Source organism: Bombina bombina, chromosome 10 (assembly GCF_027579735.1).
Source record: "Bombina bombina isolate aBomBom1 chromosome 10, aBomBom1.pri, whole genome shotgun sequence".
NCBI lineage: Eukaryota > Metazoa > Chordata > Amphibia > Anura > Bombinatoridae > Bombina > Bombina bombina.
In genome coordinates, this window is record NC_069508.1 from 159,569,548 (window position 1) to 159,592,880 (window position 23,333).

Here is a 23,333-nt window from a genome sequence, read left to right on the forward strand (position 1 = left end):
TAAGAATAAAACACATTTATAGGCCATATGATCACTTTACAAAGGAAATACAACTGCTATGGAAAACCTCAGAACAGATTTAGCTAATTCCGCAAAACATTTTAGTGTCCAGTTCAGTGTCTTCTAAACCTTGAGAACAACAGTGTGAAAATAATTCAAATTATTTTAAATAAAAATGTTAATATATATTTACAGATATATCTACTTGTAATCTGGGCAAACAATGCTAACTCAGCAAATGATTCTGTTTTTACAACGTGCGTCTGGTCTCTTTGTCACACCGCTATAATCAGGCGTAGCTTGCAGGCAGGCAGGAGGTATTTAATACCTGATTATTTTGAACTTTAGAATAGTAAGAGAATATTTACATTGCTTTTTATAAAAGTGCGTAAACAGAGGAAAAATCCAACACATCTGTGCTTTGTACAACACTGGTGCGCGAATGAGTCCTGGGCAACGCAACGCATGCACTGGCGCGGGCTATCCTAGGGGAACAGAGTAGCCCGGGTTTTTGTAAAACATTCATGCGGGCAGCTTTGTGTATTGGATTGAATATTTATATGGTGATCACACCCCAGAGCCCAACACACGTTGCATATACTGCATGCACCAAACTTTACAATAAGACGTACAGGAAGAAACAGTCATTACATGACACTGACATGATCAGCAAAGGCTTGAGAAGAGTTCCAGCTGTCGCTGAATACAGAGCACACACCCTCCAGAGTCTGTAGTGCTTCCTGGGCCAACATCGGGTCACGGTCCAACAGGTTTTGGGACAGAGACAAGTGCCGCAGCTTAATCTTTCCGCATCCTTCTAACTTCTTTGCAAACTGAAGCAGCCCCTCTGGCTTAATACAGTTCGAGCTTAAAAGAGATCAGAAAATCATGTAAGTAAAGCGAAAAACAAGGCCCAGGTAGAATATGAACAATGTAACGGTGTAATAATATCTGGGGACAGGATAGCAGATTTCCTCCATACAAAATTATTAACCTGTAACGTTCCTCTTAGAAATGTAAATACATGTTTAAAATTTAAAAACCAGTGGAATATTTATGAGCCACAGAAAGAAGGGAATTTCACAGCAGTGTGTGTACAGGGAGTGCAGAATTATTAGGCAAATGAGTATTTTGACCACATCATCCTCTTTATGCATGTTGTCTTACTCCAAGCTGTATAGGCTCGAAAGCCTACTACCAATTAAGCATATTAGGTGATGTGCATCTCTGTATTGAGAAGGGGTGTGGTCTAATGACATCAACACCCTATATCAGGTGTGCATAATTATTAGGCAACTTCCTTTCCTTTGGCAAAATGGGTCAAAAGAAGGACTTGACAGGCTCAGAAAAGTCAAAAATAGTGAGATATCTTGCAGAGGGATGCAGCACTCTTAAAATTGCAAAGCTTCTGAAGCGTGATCATCGAACAATCAAGCGTTTCATTCAAAATAGTCAACAGGGTCGCAAGAAGCGTGTGGAAAAACCAAGGCGCAAAATAACTGCCCATGAACTGAGAAAAGTCAAGCGTGCAGCTGCCAAGATGCCACTTGCCACCAGTTTGGCCATATTTCAGAGCTGCAACATCACTGGAGTGCCCAAAAGCACAAGGTGTGCAATACTCAGAGACATGGCCAAGGTAAGAAAGGCTGAAAGACGACCACCACTGAACAAGACACACAAGCTGAAACGTCAAGACTGGGCCAAGAAAAATATCAAGACTGATTTTTCTAAGGTTTTATGGACTGATGAAATGAGAGTGAGTCTTGATGGGCCAGATGGATGGGCCCGTGGCTGGATTGGTAAAGGGCAGAGAGCTCCAGTCCGACTCAGACACCAGCAAGGTGGAGGTGGAGTACTGGTTTGGGCTGGTATCATCAAAGATGAGCTTGTGGGGCCTTTTCGGGTTGAGGATGGAGTCAAGCTCAACTCCCAGTCCTACTGCCAGTTTCTGGAAGACACCTTCTTCAAGCAGTGGTACAGGAAGAAGTCTGCATCCTTCAAGAAAAACATGATTTTCATGCAGGACAATGCTCCATCACACGCGTCCAAGTACTCCACAGCGTGGCTGGCAAGAAAGGGTATAAAAGAAGAAAATCTAATGACATGGCCTCCTTGTTCACCTGATCTGAACCCCATTGAGATCCTGTGGTCCATCATCTAATGTGAGATTTACAAGGAGGGAAAACAGTACACCTCTCTGAACAGTGTCTGGGAGGCTGTGGTTGCTGCTGCACGCAATGTTGATGGTGAACAGATCAAAACACTGACAGAATCCATGGATGGCAGGCTTTTGAGTGTCCTTGCAAAGAAAGGTGGCTATATTGGTCACTGATTTGTTTTGTTTTTGAATGTCAGAAATGTATATTTGTGAATGTTGAGATGTTATATTGGTTTCACTGGTAAAAATAAATAATTGAAATGGGTATATATTTGTTTTTTGTTAAGTTGCCTAATAATTATGCACAGTAATAGTCACCTGCACACACAGATATCCCCCTAAAATAGCTAAAACTAAAAACAAACTAAAAACTACTTCCAAAAATATTCAGCTTTGATATTAATGAGTTTTTTGGGTTCATTGAGAACATGGTTGTTGTTCAATAATAATAACATTAATCCTCAAAAATACAACTTGCCTAATAATTCTGCACTCCCTGTATGTATGTATGTATGTATGTATGTATGTATGTATGTATGTATGTATGTATGTATGTATGTATATATATATATATATATATATATATATATATATATATATATATATATATCGCTTGAGATCAGTGTCCAACTCAGTTCTTGTGGGGCACATCTCACAAGGGTTTTCGGGTCTCTGCTTTGCCTTTGGTAAGCAACAGTGAGCCTGATTAAGTCACCAGTGCTCAGGACTAGACAAATGAAAAAAGGAGTCATGTTGGATCTCAGAGTCTTGTATAACTAGGGTTTATTAGACAATGCCAAAAGTCAGACAGTAAAAACAGACGCGTTTCGCACATGCGCGTAATAATGCTCAGGACTAGACACAGGCTCCATAGCACATCTAGGTGCTAATACATGTGAGTACAGCAGCACACAGGGAACTCATAAGCCAGTTCCAGGATGCAACAGTTAAGTATTAAACCTTACCATAAAGCTTACATATTATGTGAAACATTGCACTTAGACAATCAAGATAGACTGTGCACGGCAGACAGTAAAATCTATTACTATGGTTTTTAGAGGCAACAATTATTTACCTGACATCCAAGTAGTGAATAGAAGACAGTGAATCAGCGGAATATATATCTGCCAGCTCTGCTAGACCGTCATTCCCTGAGGAGAAAAATGGTTCACACAGAAAGAGTTAATGTTTCTTATTTATTAACGGCCATTAAAATAATATGGGTTTTTTTGCGGTGTCTAAAAAGGGACATTTTAACCCCTTCACTACTGGGACTTTCAGAGAAGAACTTGCCTAAAATGCTAGAGGAATTTTTAGCATTTTTGCTATCACTCCATTTAAACAGATATGGAACCTGGTTTTGTTTTTTTTAATTACCTGTCAAAACTATATATTTTTTTAAAAATAGACAACCCAAGGTATTTGATAAAGGCCCATTTTGGAATATTTTATGCCACCATTTCACCGCCAAATGCGATCATTTTTTCACAAACTTTGGGTTTCTCACTGAAATTATTTACATACTGCTTGTGCAATCATGGCAAAAATGGTTGTAAAAGCTTCTCTGGGTCCCCCTTTGTTCAGAAATAGCAGACATATATGTCTTTGCCATTGCTTTTTGGTAATTAGAATGCCGCTAATTGCAGCTGCGCACCACATTGCTATTATGAAAGGCAGTGAAAGGGTTAATCTGGTAGCTTGTAAGGTTAATTTTAGCCTTAGTGTAGAAATTACCCTCCCACCTGCAGGGCCGGACTGGGAATTCAGACCGGCCCTAGAAATTTGTGTAGACCGGTCCTGCCCCAGCACATGAATTGGGAGAGGCTCCTGCAAAATGCATCTAATAATTCCTAGTATTGTCACGCTGGCAGTGGCTGCCTCCCTCACCCTCTTCCCTCCGCGCATGGCTACCTAAGACGCTGTGGGGAAGTGATGGGGGAGCAGGAGGTCAGTGTCACCTTTCAATTCCCCCCCCCCAGGCTAGTCGCACGGATCTAGGAGGCCCCTCCTCCTCCCACCCCGGCCGGATCTATAGTAGGCACAGCACCTATCTCCTGCCTGCATACAGCAACTATGAGATCCACTTGCATACAGCGGCTGTGAGACTAGGAATCCTCCACCTACTTCTTGCAAGTCTGTGCCCCTGGTGCAGCCTTTTACAGTGCATAAATGAGGCCTGGGGGCAATTACAGTGACAGGCTTGGCATGGCAGGTAGTGCAGCAGTAGCCAATCCCCTCCACCCCTAACAGGGGTGCTGTGCTGCTACTGACTTGAGCTGAAGTTATGTTGAGCTCTGTGTGCTAGGCCACTTGTGTGTGTTGAGCTCCTCCATGTGCCGCAACCATACTCCCTCACCTGTTCACTGTGCAGGGCTCTCTCTGCTAGGGTGGCCCACCAGGATTTTTCCCTGTATCCCGGAAGCCCAATCCGGCCCTGCCCACCTGACACTTCCCACCTCCTGATCCCTTCCACACAGCTTTCTTCCCTACCTCACCACCCCCTGGTCTCCACCATCTTAGGTACTAGCAGACAGTCTGCAAGTATTTTTTTATTATTATTTTTTTTTTCTTCATTATAGCTCAACAGGTTAAATGCAGCAAGAGGTTATAAACAGTAAATAAAGTGCTTTACCAAGGCGATTCCCACACAGCTTTAAGATTTTTATAGACGAGTTTCTCTTCAGTGAGTTGACAAACTGAATCAGGAATTCACTGGTGTCTTTTTCAAACAGACGACAGAATGAAAATTTCACTTCTGCAGAACAAAGAGGGAACATTGTGTTAATAATATATGTGTGTCCTTTAGAAATAGCAAGATACATGATTATTAGCAAAGCTGTCTTCTGGGATGTCACAGGAATATGTATAATACAGAGTTATGTGCCGTGCGCACTTTACCTGTCACCCCTAGTTTATTCAGCAAGTGCCTGTTTAGTTATATCTATAGATACATACAAAGCCATGTGATGTCAAGTAGATTTTACACGCGTTTTGTTAGTGTAAACCAACTTAAAATGGAATTCCCCATAAAATGTGTGTGTCCCAGGCCTACAGAACAATGCATATTATATCAGATCAGATGAATAAAAACATTTGGCATGCTGATCTATTGTAAGGCCAAAACTCATTTCTTATGCATAAATATAAAATGTTACTTTTGCCTCTAATAAACATTTGCTGTGTCACTGTGCAATGATCAGGATAGATGATGGCATCAGACTCCTGCAGCAGGTGACATGTATGTCCCCATAACAATCACTGCATTTATGAGAACAAGCTTTGTGACACATCTAGGTGTTCAGCATGGGGCCAACACTTACTGTACCTTCAAGACTCAGCTTGTTTATCAAGAGTAGAATTTCACTGTGTGCGTCTGTCAGCTTCATATCATGGAAACTTAATCGCCTCATTGATGTATTATGTTCTGTACGAAGACAAAAGGTTGATAGAGTGGCCGTTACATGGCTGTGCACAATCCCAGTGCCAAAAGGCCACGTTCATAGGTAACTGGACTTACAGACGTGCTGAATTTCACCAGTTTAAACCTCATGCATCTGCCGTTTTAATAACGTAAATCACACAACATTACCTGCAATTGTACGCAGCACACATCGCAGATCCTCCTGACAGAGAAATGTAGCGTTGTCAAACGAGAGCTCCAGCAGGGAGAGGGAAGCCTTTAACACGGATGTTAGGAGCCCGACATGCAAAGGATCTTGGGGAAATCTGATCTCCAATTGCTTTAAATTATTCTCTGCAAAAACAAATACATTCTTTACCGATCAGTGTGCACATTAGTACCTTACGGTGTGTTTACAGGTGTGCAGCTTGTGAAGTTCAGTCTCACAAATTTTAGATAAAGAAAAAAACTGTTCCATCCCTAGTCCCTAAAAACATGAAGCAAATCTGGACAACAGCGGACACCAAAAACACAAGTGTACAAGTTCCCAAATTCTGATATGAAAATGTGTTTCATCAAAGCTTTAAAAGCAATGTGAGTGCTGCAATCCAGGCTTGTTCTCTGCAAACTGTATAGTAGCAGATAAATATCAAGGACAGCACTTTATCCAATAAAATCAAATCTTTAATAAAAGGGATAGTAAAGTCCAAATTAAACGTTCATGATTCAGATAGGGCATATCATTTTAAACAACTTTATCATTTACTTTTATCATCAAATTTGCTTTGTTTTCTTTGTATTGTTAGTTGAAAGCTAAGCCTAGGTAGGCTCATATGCTAATTTCTAAGCCCTTGAAGGCGCCTCTTATATAAATGCATTTGACAGTTTTTTAATGCTAGAGGGTGTTAGTTCATGTGTTTCATATAAATAACATTGTGCTCACTCACGTGAAGTTATTTTAGAGTCAGCACTAATTGCCTGAAATGCAAGTCTATCAAAAGTACTGATAAGGAGGCAGTCTGCAGAGGCTTAGATACAAGGTAATCACAGAGGTAAAAAGTGTATTTATATAACAGTGTTGGTTATGCAAAACTGGGGAATGGGTAATAAAAGGGATTATCTATCTGTTTAAACAATACATTTTTTGGTGTTAACTATCCCTTTAAACAATTTCCATTGCACACGTGTTTCACAGCTCCCTACTCCATTCTTAAAGGGATATGAAACCTAAAAAATGTATTGTATGATTCAGAAAGAGCATGCAATTTTTAAAAAAAAGAAAATTTATTTCTTTTTTGACACTATGAGTCCACGGATCATTTTAATTACTAATGGGATATTCACCTCCTGGACAGCAGGAGGCGGCAAAGAGCACCACAGCAGCGCTGTTAAATAGCTCCTCCCTTCCCTCCCACTCCAGTCATTCAACCGAAGTTAAGGAAAGAAAGAAAAAGCCAAGGTGCAGAGGTGTCTGAAGTTTAAAATACCCAACAACCAGTCTTACAAGAACAGGGCGGGCCGTGGACTCATCGTGTCAAAAAAGAAATTTATCAGGTAAGCATAAATTTTCTTTTCTTTTTTATGACACGATGAGTCCACGGATCATCTTAATTACTAATGGGATTCAATACCCAAGCTAGAGTACACAGATGATACGGGAAGGACAAGACAGGGAACCTAAACGGAAGGCACCACTGCTTGAAGAACCTTTCTCCCAAAAGTGGCCTCAGACGAGGCAAGTGTGTCAAATTTGTAAAACTTTGAAAAAGTGTGAAGAGAGGACCAAGTTGCAGCCTTGCAAATCTGTTCCACAGAAGCTTCATTTTTGAATGCCCATGAGGAAGCAACAGCCCTCGTGGAATGAGCCGTAACCCTCTCGGGAGGTTGCTGTCCAGCAGTCTCATATGCAAAAAGTATGATACTCTTCAGCCAAAAAGAAAGAGAAGTAGCCGTAGCTTTCTGACCCTTACGTTATCCTGAGAAAATCACAAACAAAGAAGAAGACTGACGAAAGTCCTTAGTCGCCTGCAGGTAAAACTTTAAAGCATGGACCACGTCCAAATTGTGCAGAAGTCGTTCTTTCTGAGAAGAAGGATTAGGACACAAAGAAGGAACAACAATCTCCTGATTAATGTTCCGATCAGAAACCACCTTAGGAAGAAATCCTAATTTAGTACGTAAAACTACCTTATCTGAATGGAAAATAAGGTAAGGAGACTCGTACTGCAATGCCGAGAGCTCTGACACTCTACGAGCAGAAGAAATAGCAACAAGAAATAAAACTTTCCAAGATAACAACGTAATATCTAAGGAATGCATAGGCTCAAACGGAGCCCCTTGAAGAACTTTGAGAACTAAATTAAGACTTCATGGAAGAGTAACTGGTTTGAACACAGGCCTGATCCTGACCAAGGCCTGACAAAAAGATTGTACATCTTGGACATCTGCCAGACGTTTGTGTAACAAAATAGATAAGGCCGAGATTTGAACCTTTAGGGAACTCGTCGATAAACCCTTCTCCAAACCTTGTTAGAAAAAAGACAAAATTCTAGAAATCCTAACTGTACTCTATGAGTAGCCCTTGGAGTCACACCAATATAGGTATTTACGCCAAATCTTATGGTAAATCCTTCTAGTTACAGGCTTATGGGCCTGAATCATGGTCTCTATGACCGAGTCAGAAAACCCCCGCTTGGACAAAATTAAGAGTTCAATCTCCAAGCAGTCAGCTTCAGAGAAACTAGATTTGGATGAAGAAAGGACCCTTGAATTAGAAGGTCCTTCCTCAACGGATGTCTCCAAGGTGGTAGAGAAGCCATCTCCACCAGATCTGCATACCAAATCCTGCGAGGCCAGGCCGGTGCTATAAGGATCACGAGGCCCTCTCCTGTTTGATTCAAACAATTACCCGAGGGAGAACAGCAAACGGAGGAAATAAGTATGCTAGACTGAAGTTCCAAGTAACAGTCAGAGCATCTATCAGTTCCGCCTGGGGGTCCCTGGACCTCCACCCGTATCTCGGGAGCTTGGCATTCTATCGAGATGCCATGAGATCCAATTCCGGCTGACCCCACTTGAGAATCAGGTTGGAGAACACTTCTGGATGGAGTTCCCACTCCCCCGGATGAAAGGTCTGCCTGCTCAGGAAATCCGCCTCCCAATTGTCCACCCCTGGGATGTGGATCGCCGATAGACAACAGGAGTGGACTTCCGCCCACTGGATTATTTTGGATACCTCTGTCATCACTAAGGAACTTCTCGTTCCTCCCCGATGAGTGATGTAAGCTACTGAAGTTATGTTGTCCGACTGGAACCTGATAAACCGGTGTGAAGCTAACTGGGGCCAGGCCAGAAGGGCATTGAAAATCGCTCTCAGTTCTAGAATGTTTATAGGAAGAACAGACTCTGACTGAGCCCAAACTCCCTGAGCATTTAGGGAGCCCCAGACATCTCCCCACCCGAGAAGGCTGGCGTCTGTTGTCACAATCACCCAAGACGGTCTGCAAAAGCAGGTTCCCTGGGAGAGATGATCCAGAGACAACCACCATTTAAGAGACTCCCTTGTCTCCTGCTCCAGAGCTATTCGAGGAGACAAGTCTGCATAATCTCCATTCCATTGCCTGAGAATGTTTACCTGCAGAGGTCTGAGGTGGAAGCGAGCAAACGGGATGATGTCCATTGCCGCTACCATCAGCCCGATTACCTCTATACATGAACCTCTGACGGCCGGGTAGTAGACTGAAGGACTAGGCAAGTATCAATCTTTGATTTCCTGACTTCTGTCAGAAAAATCTTCATAGACAGGGAGTCTATTATGGTTCCCAAGAAGGTGACCCTTGTGTCTGGAACTAAGGAACTCTTTTCCAAATTTACCTTCCACCCAAGAATTTTCAGGAAAGATAACACCATGTCGGTGTGGGATCTTGCTTGTTGAAAAGATGGCGCCTGGACTAGAATGTCGTCCAGTTAAGGCTCCACCCCAATGCCCCGTGACCGAAGCACCGCCAACAGAGACCGCAGAACCTTTGTGAAAATTCTGGGAGCCGTGGCCAGACCGAAAGGAAGAGCCACGAACTGGAAGTGTTAGTCCTGGAAGGCAAGCCTTAGGAACTTGTGATGATCCCTGTGAATAGGAACATGTAGGTACGCATTCTTTAAATCCTATTTCTATTGCCCAGGGATCCTGAACATCCCGAACCCAAGCGAAAAAGGAAAGTCTGCCCCCTACCAGATCCGGTCCCGGATCGGGGGCATGCCCTTCATGCTGTCTTGGATTGTTTACCCTTATTCCAAGACTGGTTGGGTCTCCATGCAGGCTTAGATTGTTCCTGCTTAGAGGAGGAAGAGGAAGAATTTCCCTTGAAATTTCGAAAGGAACGAAAATTACTCTGTCGTCCTTTTTGTTTGTTTCTCTTATCCTGATGGAGGAGATGACCCTTACCTCCCGTGATATCAGAGATAATTTCCATCAGGCCAGGTCCAAACAAGGTCTTCACCCCTTGTAAGGAATCGCTAGGAGCTTAGACTTAGATGACACATCCGCAGACCAAGGCTTTAACCATAAGGCTCTGCGGGCTAGAATAGAGAAACCCGAAATCTTAGCTCCCAGTTTAATAATTTGAAGGGAAGTGTCCGTAATAAAGGCATTAGCTAGCTTCAGAGCTTGTATCCTGTCTTGGATCTCCTCCAAGGAAGTCTCAGTCCTGAGAGACTCAGACAGTGCATCCAACCAATATGCTGCCGCACTAGTGACGGTAGCAATGCACGCAGCTGGCTGCCATTGCAGACCCTGGTGAACATAAATCTTTTTAAGTAGACCCTCTAACTTCTTGTCCATAGGATCTTTGAAAGCAAAACTATCCTCTATGGGAATAGTAGTTCTCTTGGCTAAGGTGGAAACGGCCCCTTCCACCTTAGAATCTGTTTGCCAAGCCTCCTTGAAAGAGTCAGCTATGGGAAACATCTTCTTAGTAATGATCTCTGAAGCTCGCTTTGGAACTGGAAATACGTCCAAGAAGGAACCTCGAAATATCAGTCTAATTTACTAGACTTCTTAGGGACAACCACTACCGTGGAGTCAGTCATCCAAAGTAACCAAAACCTCCCTAAGCAACAGGCGGAGGTGTTCTAGTTTGAACCTAAAAGTTACAACCTCTGCGTCCGTCAGAGGCAATAAACTTTCTGAATCTAAGATTTCACCCTTAGATGCTACAGCAGTACCCTCCTCTTCGTGTCCTTGGGAGGGTACCTCCGAAATTGCAACAATTGCATCAGAAACCTTGCTTACTGAATGTCGGGTTGTCCTCTTACGTTTGCCCTGTAACAATGGGAAAGCAGACAATGCATCAGAAATTGTAGAAGACAAAAAAATCTGTTCCCTATAAGCTAAAGTCCTCTCAATACATGAGGAACAGAAAGGGACAGGTGGTTCCACATTAACATTCAAACATAAGGAGCAAGTGACATCTTGCAAAGCTACTTGGTCCATGCTGTTCACTATGTATAAATTAATAACTTAAAATAAATAAAAACTTTGTACAGAAAAAAAACGTTACTGCGCTTTTAAATTTAAAATGGTAACTTTTTTACCCTGCTATGTCGTATTGAAAAATAAAGCCAATTAACTTCAGACACCCTTAGACCTCAGCAACCCTGCTGAGGCGCCTACCTGACCGCCAAGCAGAAGTCACTATCCCCTCTTGTGGAGAAGGGACGATCCGGACCTCAGCAACAAAATAACATTAACAAATAGGACTAGAATCACTTGCTTAATATATAAAAAAAACATGCGGTTCTAGCGATAAGATATTCAGCCGTCTCTGCAACGAAGACTTGTCTCAGCACTACGCAGTTAAGAAAAGCGCGCAAACCCGATAGGTCCGCCCATCGTGGGCGTTACTGTACATTCATCTACTGATCGGCTTATTTTTTGCTTGTTTAAGCCGTTGAGAGAAATAACCACCAGAGCAAATCAAAATAAAGCTTAACTCCCAGCCCCAGTGCCTGCAGTTATGGCTGTTAAATTACTCTCCAGACTAGGAGAACTTGTTGTCCCAAACATAAAGTGCCCCTTGTTGAATGAGCCTTATATGTTCTCTATTATGTAAATACAATTGCCCACTTTTCCTCTGAGTCTTTTGTTGCTTGGCCCCAGAATAAAAAAGCAGCACTTACCTTACATCTACCTGACAGCAAAGGCAGCTCACAGGCTTGAGAGGTCCTATCCCTCACATCGACCTGTGGATAAATAAAAGTCTGAGTAAATCCACCTAAGGCTATAGAAGATAGGACAGGATTCTAATATGAGAAGCGCAGTGAGAATTATGTCCCACAAGTTCCCATTGCTCTAAAGCCACCAAAGCTCTACTGAAGAGACTGATATGGACTACAGCTACACCCTAGAACAAAGCAGCACAATCTTGCACTACTTTAAAAATAATAGATATAGATTCTTCAATCAAGAGTTTAACACCTCACGTTACCATTTCCTATCACTAACGTAGGCAAAGAGAATGACTGGAGTGGGAGGGAAGGGAGGAGCTATTTAACAGCTCTGCTGTGGTGCTCTTTGCCGCCTCCTGCTGTCCAGAAGAGGAATATCCCATTAGTAATAAAGATGATCAGTGGACTCATCGTGTCATAAAAAAGAAATTCCAATTTACTTCTATTATCAAATTTGCTTTGTTCCCATGATATTCTTTGTTGAAGAGATACCTAGGTAGGTGTCTGGAGCACTACATGACAGGAAATAGTGCTGCCGTCTAGTGCTTTTGCAAATGGATAACATTCTTGCAAACTGCTGCCATATGGATAACAAATGGATAACATTCTTGCAAAACTGCTGCCATATAGTGCTCCTGAGCTCGAAGGGATGTTAAACAGTCTGTTTCATTGTTTTAATAATAATGTTCTTAGCAGTGAGTTATACAGGGAGTGCAGAATTATTAGGCAAATGAGTATTTTGACCACATCATCCTCTTTATGCATGTTGTCTTACTCCAAGCTGTATAGGCTCGAAAGCCTACTACCAATTAAGCATATTAGGTGATGTGCATCTCTGTAATGAGAAGGGGTGTGGTCTAATGACATCAACACCCTATATCAGGTGTGCATAATTATTAGGCAACTTCCTTTCCTTTGGCAAAATGGATCAAAAGAAGGACTTGACAGGCTCAGAAAAGTCAAAAATAGTGAGATATCTTGCAGAGGGATGCAGCACTCTTAAAATTGCAAAGCTTCTGAAGCGTGATCATCGAACAATCAAGCGTTTCATTCAAAATAGTCAACAGGGTCGCAAGAAGCGTGTGGAAAAACCAAGGCGCAAAATAACTGCCCATGAACTGAGAAAAGTTAAGCGTACAGCTGCCAAGATGCCACTTGCCACCAATTTGGCCATATTTCAGAGCTGCAACATCACTGGAGTGCCCAAAAGCACAAGGTGTGCAATACTCAGAGACATGGCCAAGGTAAGAAAGGCTGAAAGACGACCACCACTGAACAAGACACACAAGCTGAAAAGACTGATTTTTCTAAGGTTTTATGGACTGATGAAATGAGAGTGAGTCTTGATGGGCCAGATGGATGGGCCCGTGGCTGGATTGGTAAAGGGCAGAGAGCTCCAGTCCGACTCAGACGCCAGCAAGGTGGAGGTGGAGTACTGGTTTGGGCTGGTATCATCAAAGATGAGCTTGTGGGGCCTTTTCGGGTTGAGGATGGAGTCAAGCTCAACTCCCAGTCCTACTGCCAGTTTCTGGAAGACACCATCTTCAAGCAGTGGTACAGGAAGAAGTCTGCATCCTTCAAGAAAAACATGATTTTCATGCAGGACAATGCTCAATCACACGCGTCCAAGTACTCCACAGCGTGGCTGGCAAGAAAGGCTATAAAAGAAGAAAATCTAATGACATGGCCTCCTTGTTCACCTGATCTGAACCCCATTGAGAACCTGTGGTCCATCATCAAATGTGAGATTTACAAGGAGGGAAAACAGTACACCTCTCTGAAAAGTGTCTGGGAGGCTGTGGTTGCTGCTGCACGTAATGTTGATGGTGAACAGATCAAAACACTGACAGAATCCATGGATGGCAGGCTTTTGAGTGTCCTTGCAAAGAAAGGTGGCTATATTGGTCACTGATTTGTTTTTGTTTTGTTTTTGAATGTCAGAAATGTATATTTGTGAATGTTGAGATGTTATATTGGTTTCACTGGTAAAAATAAATAATTGAAATGGGTATATATTTGTTTTTTGTTAAGTTGCCTAATAATTATGCACAGTAATAGTCACCTGCACACACAGATATCCCCCTAAAATAGCTATAACTAAAAACAAACTAAAAACTACTTCCAAAACTATTCAGCTTTGATATTAATGAGTTTTTTGGGTTCATTGAGAACAAGGTTGTTGTTCAATAATAAAATTAATCCTCAAAAATACAACTTGCCTAATAATTCTGCACTCCCTGTACTTAATATAAATCATTGCAATATGTATTTTTAATCATTTTAAAACGATTTTACCTTTTACTTCATTTGTGCAGTGTCAATTACTTCCTGTCACAGCCCTACAAGGAGTCTGTGGTCTCTAAAGGAAGACTAATCTAGATTGATGTCATAAATCTTCTAGAGTAACGAGCTGGTTTACTATTAAGATAATGCTAGAGAGAGACAGTATGTTTGTTTTGTCCATGTTCAGTAGACAGAATGCAACTTAAGTTTAAAACATGAGAAAAGAGTGTACCTAGGCGCCAGACAAACGGAGGCAAAGGTAAATATACAGTACTATTTATTAACCAATAAAAGATATATTAGTACAATATAACAAATAGCATGGATCCACGCAATAAAAAACTATAAAAATAGCATAAAACTGAATGATAAAACCTGCACAATTAAAAATCCAAAAAATCAAAAATTCAAAACATATCCATATTAAAACCAGCAATGCAGTCAGTGGGTACGGTGCGTGCAAATAATCAAAGTAGCAAAAATAGTGCAAAGTCTGTGTCTGATCAAATAACTCCAATCCTGTGCAGAAAATCCCAAAAAAAAAAGGTCCTAAAAAAGTGGTGTTGTGCTGTTCCTCCTGTGTAAAAAATACAATATAAAAATGTGAAGACAAATGTTATTGGAAGTGTCCAATGGAAATAGTAGTGTGATTGCCCCTTGATGCTGTGATGCCTGCCGGGGCAGGAGATAAGTGAAGAAAAGGGAAAACAACAAAAAACTGTGATGTGTAAAAACCTGTGGAGAGAAAATAAAAATACGTGTAGAATGTTTACAACTACTTCCTTCAACTGAAATAAGGCTTACCAGTGCAGGTCTACGCGTTTCGGCCCTCTCTAGGCCTTTATCAAGACTTGATAAAGACTTGACAGTCTTGATAAAGGGCTAGAGAGGGCTGAATCGCGCCTTTGCACTATTTTTGCTACTTTGATCATTTGCATGCACCGTACCCACTGACTGCATTGCTGGTTTTAATATGGATATGTTTTGAATTTTTGATTTTTTGGATTTTTAATTGTGCAGGTTTTATCATTCAGTTTTATGCTATTTTTATAGTTTTATATTGCGTGGATCCATGCTATTTGTTATATTGTACTAATATATCTTTTATTGGTTAATAAATACTACTGTATATTTACCTTCGCCTCCGTTTGTCTGGCGCCTAGGTACACTCTTTTCTCATATCTATTTATAGGTGATAGCTAGGTATCACCATCCTAGGCAATTAAGGTTCACTGGGTGCTGGGATACATCTCTGTACCACATTGTTAAGTTTAAAACATGTCAACTCTTATCACCCTGAGGGCAGTTGCTACATTTTTCACAGTTAAAAGTGCCATAAAACATGTTGAGATCTTTGCATATCCTTAAAAGGGCTAATTAAGTAAAAATAGTTTGCATTAAAAAAAATTTTTAAAAATTGCTGGCAAGTATTTTAAAATAATTTTCAAAAATAAGCAAAATTAGTTACATAGCCATGCTGTCTGTAGTAGTCTGATCCGCCCCCTTATCAGTGTTTAGCATCGGAAACACAGGCATTGTATTTCAACTGAGTTCACAGCAGCTTATTTGCTTCTAGGCTTGCTCCAGCAGATGAGTGTTAACGTCTTGCATTCTACCAAATCAAAGATAGATATAGATACAGCCATAGAAGGAAATGTGTCGGGGGGAGTTAGAGCTGTACAATTCGGAAACTTAAAAGAAAGGGTTAATGGCGAAGCACTGCAGTATAAATTTGCAGGTAAAGTAATTAAAGTACATATTATTATATTTTGTCTTTATCCCAACTTGTTTTATTTCTTTTTAATACCATGTGAGTGCATCTCTGTTAAATAGTGACAGCTGCAGTATAGCTCTTTCCAAAAGTCTCAAGTAGTAGACACTGCCTTTTATTCATGAGAATTATTTTTGCTAAATCTTAATAATGCTGCTTATTTTGCACATGAATCATTGATCTATTTGAAGGACAAAGCAATCTGATCAGTGTGTTAAATATTAACCACGGAAGGTAACAGCAGATCTACAAATACAATTTTAATTGCACCAATTTACCAACCTCTGAATTCTGTTGGGCTGTCATCAGATTTTTCCTTCTCGTTGTGGTTCTCCAGGTCATAACTTAGTGACAGAAGCTGTAGTGACGGGAACATGGTGAGAATTATGTGCACCAAATCCAGAGTAGAAACATAGGTTGTGAAATCGCTCATTGAGATCACACTGAGACAGCAGCCAGGGCAGCGAGATAGCGCCGTTAGTGCCTCAACCAACAGGAAGATATTGGTACCGAGATCTATAGACAGAAGGATCAGAATACAAGCTGAAGGTTCGGAGTGAGTCATAAACTAGGATTGATGATGATATCACAACAAAAGGTCCATGATTACTTATCAAACATTTTGACAAACAGAACTGGGTAAATCCAGGAAGGACAGGAACTCTGTATGCTAAATTCTGTTTCTAAAGAAGATTTTACACACAATTGTAAATACATCCTGCCAACCCGCAGATAATGGAAGATACAACAAATTACAAAACTTCATTCATTTAAGAGCAATGTTTTCAAAATTACAAAAAAAGTTTTTAATGGTGTGAAAGGTGAATAAAAAAATAAATTAAAAAATGTGTTAACATTACAGGTTAAAACATATTCAGGTGCTATTCATAAAGGGTAAAATTTCCCAAAAGAATGACTGGCAGTGCCAGCTTCCTTACCATTGTATGCCATGGTAAGCCTTTCCAATGACACCCAGGAACGGAGAAGATGGCACAGAGTGCGACAGGAACTTAAACTTAGGGGAACATTGTGCAAATTCAGGGCCTTGACACTCCTTAAACGCTGAGCACCATCAAGAAATGGCATTTCAATGCGTCTTTGCTCCATGGGAGCCACAATGTCCGGCAAGTGCACAGCAGCAAGTTCTGGGGGATTTCTGTTGGCACTTTCCCTATATCCATTACTTATGTCCAATGCTTTTCCTTCTTCTTTGCCAGAAACACTAAAAATAAAGTCATACAAATCTTCTGGCTCTGATCTGAAGTTGCCCTGGAAGTTTGCACCAGTCTTGAGATTTTTTATTGAGGTAGATTCAGAAGCAGTGGAAGGCAGCGAAGATGAACGACATGTCACTTTCTTGGTCTGGCAATTTCCAGGTACCCTAAGCACTGAAGACTGTGTCTCTCCAGCAATGTTGCACTCAGGAAGGTTGGTTGAAACGTTCTGGTTGATGTTAAGGGGCTGTAGGCTTAGCAAGGCACTTTGGCTGCTCACCTCCTCTTCCACACTCTGCCCTGAATGTATTCCAGAGAAGTTTGTAGTGCAGGCAGCTTGCAGAAGGTCGGAGTCTAGTCTCTGCTCCTGGGCAACCTCGCTGCTTCCGTTCCTTGGTTTCTTTAAGCAAAAAACACACTGGGAATTTTTATGCTTTTGCCAAAACCCAGCACTGATACTGAGGATCAGAACTAGGAGATTGGTGTCAGGAGAAGGCCAGGAGAGCAGTGACACCTTGTTGACCTGGCCATGGTGGATAAGACGGTGCAGAAGTGACCTCAGTGATTTTTGGGTAGTCAAGTCAGAAGAACGCAGGTGAAGGAATTTCAGGGTTTCCACAGACTGAGCAAGGCTCTCCAGTACTGCCGGTGTCAGTTCAGACACCCCTTGCTGTTTGTTACAGATGGTAAGCTCAGACACGTGACGGGAACTGTGCACCAAGGGAGAGAAGCGATGATCACTCAGACGCCGGTCAGAAGAAACATCAAGGATTCCGCGCAGTACGTTATGAAAAAAGGCTTCCAGGAACTTCTTCCGCCAACATGTTACAGTCTACAATTATATAAATAAATGTTATCAAAATCATACCCATGCAGATGAACAATTTGAGGCAAAATTATTTTGATAATAATCCATTTAAAATTATTTTTTTTAATTATTTTTTTTTTCCAACAAGTAATTGAATTAAGAGTGGTATTGGTTAGAGCCACCAGTGAACTATAACACCACAAATTAAGAAAAATACTGACAAAATAGCCAGAGAACGTTTTTTTACCAGCAAGCAAATTATCAGCTACTTTTGGTGTTCTCTTCCTATACAAATTCCAAGACTGCATTGTGTGATATAGAATCCTGATTACTGACTGGGAAAGATCAGAGGTATCCAGAGATCTTTGTTGTGGTTCACATAATACAAAACACTATTCCATGGCATAGTTTACTTGAATGTCCAAAAACTCACCCCAAATCTTGATGGCTTGCATTTCATGACATCATTCCAGAGTTTGCGCCAGATAGATTGAGTTGAAAGACCTGTACAGTGAAAAAAACAGGATTATAAAATAGTAATTATTATTGCATTTAATCCAGAGAGTCTTCAACCCCAGGTATGTCAACTCCAATACTTAAAGTGAAAGTCAACCCTTGCGTTTGTGAAACGCTAGGATGAACTATTGAAACAAATAAAGGTGACTTTAATTCATGAAGTATAAGATACTTCATGCAGAAAGCTCCTTTATTTGTTTCAAGCGATCGCCGTTCTGAGCTGCTAAGGAAGCCGACAGCAGATCACTGTTTTGCTTTAAAGGTGCCGTTTTCACCTCTTAGCCAATAGCCGTGCAGGAAAATCCGGCTTGGCGCCCATGGGAGCCGGATTTCCTGCACGCTATTTGCTAAGAGGTGAAAAAGTCACCTCTTAGCAAAATAAATGTATGCCGTGGGCTGCCTGAGCAGAACAGCAATCGCTTGAAACAAATAAAGGAGCTTTCTGCATGAGGTATTTTATACTTCATGAATGAAAGGCCCCTTTATTTGTTCCAATAGTTAATCCTTGTGTTTCACATACGCTAGGATTGAATTTCACTTTAAATACCAGTAATCACAGATATGTAAAATAACTGGAAAACTTGATGGCCCAGGAAAAATATAATAAACGTTATTTTTATGTTATGAAATACATTTTACTGTTTCAGCAAAATAAAATATGTACTTTAGTCCCCTTTATTTGTTTCAATAGTAAATCCTAGCGTTTGTGAAATGCTAGGATCAACTTTAACTTTTTCACAAAAAGTTGCAGCCTATTCTTGGCACACAGGAAATACAAAGACTCAAAACGTAATTCTCTAAACCTATCTGGTCTAGCAAGATCATCTAAGAAGTCAGTAATGCAAAATCCCTCAAAGGCAAATAAAAAAAGCAAATTTTAGCTCAAGAGCTGTTTATCTTGCTAAGCAGGTTCTGGATGTGAAAGAGAGATACATACACTACAATATAATGCTCAAAAAGGAAAAAAGGATTTGTGCGATTTCTCTCCAGGACAGCTAATTTTAAATCCAACCCTTAGCTTGAAACAACGATTTATAAATCCAATTAAAAATGAAATAGTACCCTACAAATCTGTTTCTGCATTGCCTAGAATCACTCGCAAACAGTACAAGTGACCCAGTTCTGTCCTGTGTAAAAATTCTAGGTTTAAAAGAGGTTCGGCAAACTTACCTTTCTTAACAGCCGCCTGTTCTATTCTCTCCAGATAGTAAATGTTTAACAGAGGCAGAATTCCCTGTAGGATCACAGCCGGCAGCCCTAGGAAAACACATACATAATAAATATCACGTGATCAAACTGTAAATATGCATATTATGTACTAATAAGCCGAAAGGACATACAAAATTAATATTAAAAATAAATTAAATTTTGTGTACAATTAAGTTTCCCTACACTCCCTAGATAGAGGCCAAAAAAACTAAATTCTGTAACCATCCGATTTTACTTTTTGGCCTCTCCAGGGAGCATGAGACAAAACACAATTCTTACACAAATACAAGAGGTTTTATAATCTGCCTATAATATTCTAAATGTGCTTTTAAAATGTACGCTATACATTAAGAGTATGTTATATTATTAGTATTTTTTTTGTTTTGCTTGCTTGTCCTATAATTTAAAGGTACAGTCTAGACAAAATTAAACTTTCATGATAGGGCATGCAATTTTAAACAACTTTTCAATTTACTTTTATCACCAAACTTTGTTCTCTTGGTATTCTTTGTTGAAAGCTAACCCTAGATAGGCTTATATGCTAATTTCTAAGCCCTTGAAGGCCGCCTCTTATCACAGTGCATTTGGACAGCTTTTCACAGCTAGACAGCGGTAGTTCATGTGTGCCATATAGATAACATTGTGCTCACGCAAGTGAAGTTACCTAGGAGGCAGCACTGATTGGCTAAAATGCAAGTCTTTCAAAAGAACTAAAATAAGGGGGCAGTCTGCAGAGGCTTAGATACAATGTAATCACAGAGTTAATATAACAGTGTTGGTTATGCAAAACTGTGGAATGGGTAATAAAAGGGATTATCTATATTTTGAAACAATAAAAATTCTGGAGTAGACTGTCCCTTTAACTCTAAAAATGACCACAGACAAGCTGAAGTGTAACCTGCAGGATACAGAACTATTTATATCTGGGGTGTGTCCTGGAACTGCAACACAATGCACAATTTTTGCAAACAAGATCAAAGTTTTTAAAACATTTTTGTTATGAACATTGTTTGCAGTGTGGTGATTATTTACGGATATATATATATATATATATATATATATATATATATATATATATATATATATATATATATATATATATATATAAAAAAAAAAGTGTAGTCTTTTAACTAGTGTAACTCTGAGTCGTTACCCACATATATTTTTAATTGTGCTATATGGAAATCCCTCTGCATAGATTTTTCATCAACACATTATCTTTTCACTGTGATCTCATTTTGCTTTTTGCACATGGCTATATATACACACACACTAACCGCCCACTTTATTAGATACACCTGTTCAATTGCTTGGTAACACAAATTGTTAATCAGCCAATCCCATGGCAGCAACTCAATGCATTTAGGCATCTAGACGTGGTGAAGATGACTTGCTGAAGTTCAAACCGAGCATCAGAATGGGGAAGATAGGGGATTTAAGTGACTTTAAACATGGCATGGTTGTTGGTGCCAGACGGGCTAGTCTGAGTATTTCAAAAACTGCTGATCTACTGGGATTTTCACGCACAACCATCTCTAGGGTTTACAGAGAATGGTCAGAAAGAGAGAAAATATCCAGTGAGCGGCAGTTGTGTGGACGACAATGCCTTGTTGATGTCAGTGGAGAATGGGCAGACTGGTTTGAGATGATAGAAAGGCTACAGTAACTCAAATAACCACTCGTTACAACCCAGGTATGCAAAATACCATCTCTGAACGCACAACACATTGAACCTTGAAGCAGATGGACTACAGCAGCAGAAGACCACACCGGGTGCCACTCCTGTCAGCTAAAAACAGGAAACTGGGGCTACAATTCGCACAGGTTCAACAAAATTGGACAATAGAAGATTGGAAAAACGTTGCCTGGTCTGATGAGTCTCGATTTCAGCTGCGACATTCATATGGTAGGGCCAGAATTTGGCGTTAACAACATGAAAGCATGGATCCATCATGCCTTGTATCAACAGTCCACGCTTTGTGGTGGTGTAATGGTGTGGGGGATATTTTTTTTTTTTGCTACACTTTGGGTCCCTTAGTACTAACTGAGCATCGTTTAAATGCCACAGCCTGAGTATTGTTGCTGACCATGTCCATCCCTTTATGACTACAGTATACCCATCTTCTGATGGCTACTTCCAGCAGGATAATGCACCATGTCACAAAGCTCAGATCATCTCAAACTGGTTTCTTGAACATGACAATGAGTTCACTGTACTCCAATGGCCTCCACAGTCACCAGATCTTAATCCAATAGAGCACCTGTGGGATGTGGTGGAATGAGAGATTCGTATCAATATCAAGGATGTGCAGCTGACAAATCTGCAGCAACTGCATGATGCTATCATGTCACTATGGACCAAAATCTCTGAGGAATGTTTCCAACACCTTGTTGAATCTATGCCATGAAGAATTAAAGAATGATGGCAGTTCTGAAGGCAAAAGAGGTTCCAACCCGGTACTAGCAAGGTGTACCTAATAAAGTGGCCGGTGAGTGTATATAATCATATAATATTTAAAATATTATGTCATAACATATATCATTCTCCACTTCTGAAGATCACTCAGTACATCTAAATGCTGTGTGTATTGGCATTAGTGTTGCCTGCTTTGGCTATAATCACAGATTTTTGTTTATTCTTTACTCTCACCCTATGCTGGCGGTTGTCTCCCACTAGCCACGCTCAACCCACACATCCTTCTCTAAGGTATCTTTGTTGACTTTCACTGTCTTGGCAGTGTGTGTACTCCCTGCCACCTTCACCCCACACACATCTTGCTAAAGGGTCTCCATGTTGGCTGCACTGCCCTGACAATGTATGTGTGTACTCCATGCCACCCTCACCCCATATACCCTGCGCAAGTGACTCAATGTTAACTGCCCTGGCACAGTATGTATTGTTTACTCCCTGCCACCCTCACCTCAAACATCCTGCTCCAGGGGCTCCATGTTGATTGTCACTACCTTGACACAATATGTATTGTGTACTCCTTGCCACCCTCACCCCACACATACCGCTCTGGGGTCTCAATGTTAGTTGTCACTGCCCTGGCATATGTATTGTGTACTCCCTGCCACCTTACCCCAAACATCCTGCTCTAGGGTCTCCATGTTGGCTGTCACTGCCCTGGCACAGATCTCAAAAAGGGTGGGTGTCCCTCCAGCATCTTCCACCGATTCCTCCATGGCCTGGGGTCCCCTGATTACCGCCAGCAGATCATATCAGGGGAGATCCGAAACCGAGAGCGACGGACAAGACAGAAGGAACAGAGCCGGGCGGGGACTGATCAGGGAGGGTAGGGGGCCGCCATCTTTGGAAGATCAGGTGTTTGGGTCACGTGGAAAAGGATGCGGAGTTTCCAAGCAGCCATCTTGGAGAAATCAGACGCAACAGCGCAGAAACCAGGCGGCCATCTTGGGGAGGTCACAAAGGCAGAGCAGCATGGCGGCCATCTTGGAAAGGTCATATAAGCTCATATGGGTCCAGGAAATCATACAACAGCGGCCATCTTGGAAAGATCACATGAGCAATCAGGGGGCCATATTGGGAATGCCACAATATAAACGTGTTTTCTTTCTGTCGCCTATAGATCACTAAATAAAATCCATTAGTCATGCTGGGCACAAAGCTTTTATTATAGTTTACACACAAACACACTCATGGTGCAAGTATCACCACACGGACCAATCAGATGTATGGAATCACCGGAAGTGACGTCAGATTGGAGTTTTCGATTTATTGAAGCGCACTG

At 41.1% G+C, this 23,333-nt stretch overlaps 1 protein-coding gene across 1 annotated transcript; it reads right to left on the minus strand.

The window, feature by feature from the left end:
• LRRC41 (leucine rich repeat containing 41) lies at positions 1–22,966 on the minus strand. Its single transcript, XM_053693419.1, has 10 exons — positions 22,665–22,966; positions 19,543–19,629; positions 18,290–18,360; positions 16,773–17,880; positions 16,117–16,350; positions 5,748–5,912; positions 5,484–5,582; positions 4,791–4,913; positions 3,234–3,309; positions 1–867 (listed from the first exon to the last, which is right to left on the minus strand). Exons 1-10 carry the CDS (start codon positions 22,765–22,767, stop codon positions 648–650), a joined length of 2,286 nt encoding a protein of 761 aa, XP_053549394.1. The 5' UTR covers positions 22,768–22,966; the 3' UTR covers positions 1–647.
• Between the last annotated feature and the right edge of the window lie 367 nt (positions 22,967–23,333).

Bases quoted from the DNA above. Each gene is read 5' to 3' on its own strand.
- LRRC41 (XM_053693419.1), bottom strand. From the start codon at position 22,767: ATGGAGGAATCGGTGGAAGATGCTGGAGGGACACCCACCCTTTTTGAG. The intron at 17,881-18,289 runs GTGAGTTTTTGG...ATATAATTGTAG, and splicing joins GCAAGCCATCAAGATTTGGG to ACTGTAACATGTTGGCGGAA. The intron at 5,583-5,747 runs GTAATGTTGTGT...GTCTTCGTACAG, and splicing joins TGTGCTGCGTACAATTGCAG to AACATAATACATCAATGAGG.